This window comes from Galeopterus variegatus, unplaced genomic scaffold (assembly GCF_000696425.1).
Source record: "Galeopterus variegatus unplaced genomic scaffold, G_variegatus-3.0.2 Scaffold3485, whole genome shotgun sequence".
In the NCBI taxonomy this organism is placed as follows: Eukaryota; Metazoa; Chordata; class Mammalia; order Dermoptera; family Cynocephalidae; genus Galeopterus; species Galeopterus variegatus.
Window position 1 is genome coordinate 65,419 of NW_007729596.1, and position 4,053 is coordinate 69,471.

General features: G+C 50.8%; 2 protein-coding genes across 2 annotated transcripts in view; both read right to left on the minus strand.

Moving 5' to 3' along the window:
- SPHAR (S-phase response (cyclin related)) overlaps nucleotides 1–426 on the minus strand; it is a 1,490-nt gene extending 1,064 nt beyond the window's left edge. The window contains exon 1 of the mRNA XM_008585190.1: nucleotides 333–426. Within this exon, the coding sequence (XP_008583412.1) occupies nucleotides 333–426 (94 nt within the window). The remainder of the gene's footprint in view (nucleotides 1–332) is intronic.
- Nucleotides 427–478: 52 nt separating this feature from the next.
- The window catches only part of RAB4A (RAB4A, member RAS oncogene family), a 33,692-nt gene continuing 30,117 nt past the window's right edge, over nucleotides 479–4,053 (minus strand). The window contains exons 9-10 of the mRNA XM_008585191.1: nucleotides 1,512–1,646; nucleotides 479–1,073 (exon numbers count right to left, since the gene is read on the minus strand). Coding sequence (XP_008583413.1) covers nucleotides 1,531–1,646 — 116 coding nt within the window. The 3' untranslated portion in view covers nucleotides 479–1,073; nucleotides 1,512–1,530. The remainder of the gene's footprint in view (nucleotides 1,074–1,511; nucleotides 1,647–4,053) is intronic.

The following is a 4,053-nucleotide window of genomic DNA, read 5'->3' on the forward strand; positions in this document are numbered from 1 at the left end:
GCACCTCGCTCAGCCAGTGAGCGGGAACCGGTCTGTATGTGGGATCCGAACCCTCGGCGGGAGCACCGCTGCGCTCCCAAGTGGCGCACTGCTACAGTGCACCACCGGGCCGGCCCTAAGCCGTATCCTTTTAATATTAACTAGACTTAGTGTGTTTCCTTAAAATGAACAGAAAACTAAAAAATTTGAAAAAGAGGCAGTGATACCATTATACTGAATTCCCAAGGCAGCCTTGTGGCAAACACTGTTTTCTAGCAGGGAGGCCAGACAGACCAACAAGTTGGAGACAGACGGACAGCCCCAGCTTCCACGTTCCGCCACGTTGCACCAACCGCTGGGAGCAGAATTAGGTGCCTGGTAGGTGTGGTTCAAGGTGCTGACCACATCGCCTAAAACAGAGCCAGCCCTCCAGGGTATTTCCCGCATCGACCCGGGTGCAGATGCTCTAAAATCAACAGAGAGCTGGACAGAGCAGAGCTCATGGAAAAACTCCATTTTTCATTTTATTTTGGTGTGTTAGTGAATGACTCCTGACCTCGTATTTCAAGTGTGGATCATGTAAACACCATGTAAATGTGGTAAACAATTAAACAAGAAATGCGCTGGCGAGCAATACCAGAGCCTTTGACTATCAGCTCATAAATATAACCAACCATGCGATATACCCGACGTGATGGGAAAAGCATACTCACAATTAACACATTTTAGTTCATATGATTAAAAAAAACAGTGAACTGCATTTAGTGCAGCTTTCTGTCGCATCGGACGTCACAACCCATGCTGTGGAGACGAGCCGGGCTAGGACACACACAGTACACAGCCGTGTTTTAAGCCGAATGTGAGAGGAAAGCCATGGAACAGGAGACTTTTACATACATGTATACATCTAAAGGTGGTGTCCACGGAATGAGATTTATTACAGGGCTCTGTGTGCCGCGACTTCCAGCTGCAGAACACCCCAAGTTATTTCTTCCCCAGAGATCTACTTCTGTATAGAGTAGAAAAAGTTGGTGGTAAAAAAACCTCAGAATCTTCAGGCTCCCAGGGCTCTGTCCCACATACCGTATGAACACCTAAAAATATGAAGAACAATTTAGAAATCTGCATAATTATAAGCATAAAGATAAATATAGCTTAAAGCCTACAGGAGAATCAGTGACTCTCCATCTTTTGTCTTTTGTTTAATTCTTGCCTGTGCTGTCAGATAATGTCCGCTACACATGGAAAGTCCCCTGTGGGAAACTGGGAAAGACAGGAAGCTTTACAAACTACATGGAGACACCTGCTGATTCTGTAAGTGAGCCTTCTCTTTTAGCAAAGGCACATTCACTTAGACCTCAATTAATGCGATGAAGTCCCCTCGCTGACACAAAGGGCGGGATCCCTGCACGAGCAGGGACCTTCTTGTAGGGCACCCGTCCTTTCTGTCGGGACACTAGTGCTAACTGCTGGGCTCCGTCTCCCTGTCACACTGGGCTGTGGGGCGCAGGCAGCGGGTGGCGAGTACTCACCTGGGAGCCTGTGCAGCCCCTAACAGCCACATTCCTGCACACTGGTGGCCTGGGCGCGCCGCGGCGACCGCAGCTGTCTCAAGGCGGCGTCCCCGTACTGGATTCCCGAGCCCATTCTTTCTGGGTCCAGCTCACCTGGGAAAAAAGGTTTTCATGTTTCTGTGATCCCCAAGATATATCAAGTGAAGAAAAGCAAAGTAAAAAATCACACGTGTACACGTCACTGTACGAGGCACTGCAAAAAGTCCGTGGAAAAACAGAATTAGAAGATAATACAAATCTTTCCAAGAACTTTTTGAAGACCCCTCATATTTAATAAAGAGGAAAAAAAAAACGTGTGTATTTGCTTGCAAAGGCCCAGAGGACTAGTGATGACCGCAGGCTGCAGCGGGAGCTCTGGACGGCCAGGGGATGTGGGGTCGGGGGGCGGCTTTTCATTGCACACTCTGAACTTGTTAAGTGTGGATTACACAAATACATGAGGTATACAAAAATAAATAAATTTAAAATTAAAGCACGGAGATACCATTTTTCACTTAGACTGGTAAAAACCCCGGTGTGATAACATGCACTGTGGACAGGCCTTTGGTAAACAAGCCTGTCGACAGGGGAATCTGACAGTCCCCGCCTAAGTCCCAAATGCATGTGTTCTCTGACTCGGCGAGTCCCCTGCTGGGAACTTACCTTTCGTGTACACTTGTGCACGTGTAAGATGGTGCATACAAAGTTAATTACCGCGGCACTGTCTACACAGCAAAATGTTGTCTACAACCCAAATGTCCAGAGTTGACCAGCTCGATATATCACGGTAAAACACACATGGAATAGTACATGCCACACACACACACATTCACATAAAACTCTACATGCTGACTGTAATGATTTGGGGGTACAGTCGGTGAAAACAGCAAGAGGCAGCCGTCTCTCTTGTGGTTTTGGGTAAAAGTGGGGGAAGAGATGGGTTTTGAACCAGATGAATGCACTACCCACTTGAAAAATTAAAATTCAAAAGTATGCTGAAGAATCTTAACGTAGACCCTTGTATTTTTCACCTAGATATGACTCCGATTTTGGTGCTCTCAGAAGAAACGCATCTTGAAAGTCTCACGTGATCGAGCTGTATCGGCTGCTTTCACGGGCTCCACGTAAAAGTAGCAAAGTCACTCAAATAAATTTCACGTTCAGCCCAACGACACTCAGCACCACGCCAATCTTAATCATAAATACTTATCCTGTAGAGTCTTGAAAAATAACAGCTTTTGTACCAAGCTTAGTCAATTTTATTTGTTTTCTGATTAGAAAAATACAAGAGGGTGTCACAGCTGCTCCTATTGAGACCCCATCACCTGGGCCCCAACCTCCTTCCACCCCACCCAGTGCCACCTGCCCCGTGCCCTGCTCTCCCGCCACGCACTCTCAGCATCAACATGTGTGTGCGACAAGTCCTCCCTCACCCAAACCTCTGGCTCTGTGCCCTGTGGTGCCGGCTCCATCCTCCGCCTGCTTGTTCCTTAATGGTGGCTTCTGTGAAGGTCCCCACATCTGTAATTCTGCAGACGCTGCCCTTGATGAAGACGACCCCTGACGTCCCTTGCCCGCCCCAGCACACACGTTCCAGCTCGGCTCTTAGCTGTGAGGCCTTCCTGGGCCACATCTGGTAAGGGACACTCTTCAACGCGCACACGGTGCAGGCGCAGGTGGCACGTGGCCCCTGGGTCTCACCCTTCCCCTGCAGGGGTCTGCTCTCAGTCCCTGCTGTCCTCATGCGGACTGTGCTCTGGACCAGCACCTGCCTCCCCAGCTGCCACCAGCCCAGAACTCTGTGCACACTCCAGCGTGACGTCAAAGGTGGCACAGCCACTGCAGAACGCCGTGCTCCCTGGGACCCCCACCCCTCTCTGGCTCCACGTCTCACCTAGTGACCCAGGTGTGCCCGCCTGGACTCACCCCGGCTCCCTCTTGACCTTCGTCGTCACCATCCCTGACCCCAAACTCAACTGCCCTTTCCTGCCACTTAGCACAGGAGTCGTGTGATGCTACTGCCTAGATACGTCCCAGATTCTGCTGTCTCTTCCACTCCCCTTCCACACCCTGCTAAAGCTCTCATCAGCCGTCTCTGCTCCGATTACTCGAAAGTGCCTCATCTGGCATCCTGACTCTGGCCCCGTCCCTCTCTCCATCACGGCCTGCTCACCACTCACCCAACGGCCGCGGTTCTCAGCCTCGGGTGGGCGACGACTCACACGAGAGAGCATGTAAAGATGCAGAGGCCCAGATGACACTCCCGCACGACGGGCTCAGCCTCTGCAGACGCGGGGCTGGGGGAGTCTTCTCTGCGCCCCAGCTGGCTGCTGGGCAGAGAATCAGCGGCCCACGAGGTGAAGTTCCAGGCGCCCCTGACCTGGCTCACTGTTCCCGATGTTTTAAAAGACTGAGCTCAGCTGTTGCCTCCTCCTGGAAGTCCTTCTCCCTGACATCCTCCCACCCTCCAGCTGGCACAGGTTCCTCTTTAAGTTACCCTGAGATCCTGCGCATCTCTCAA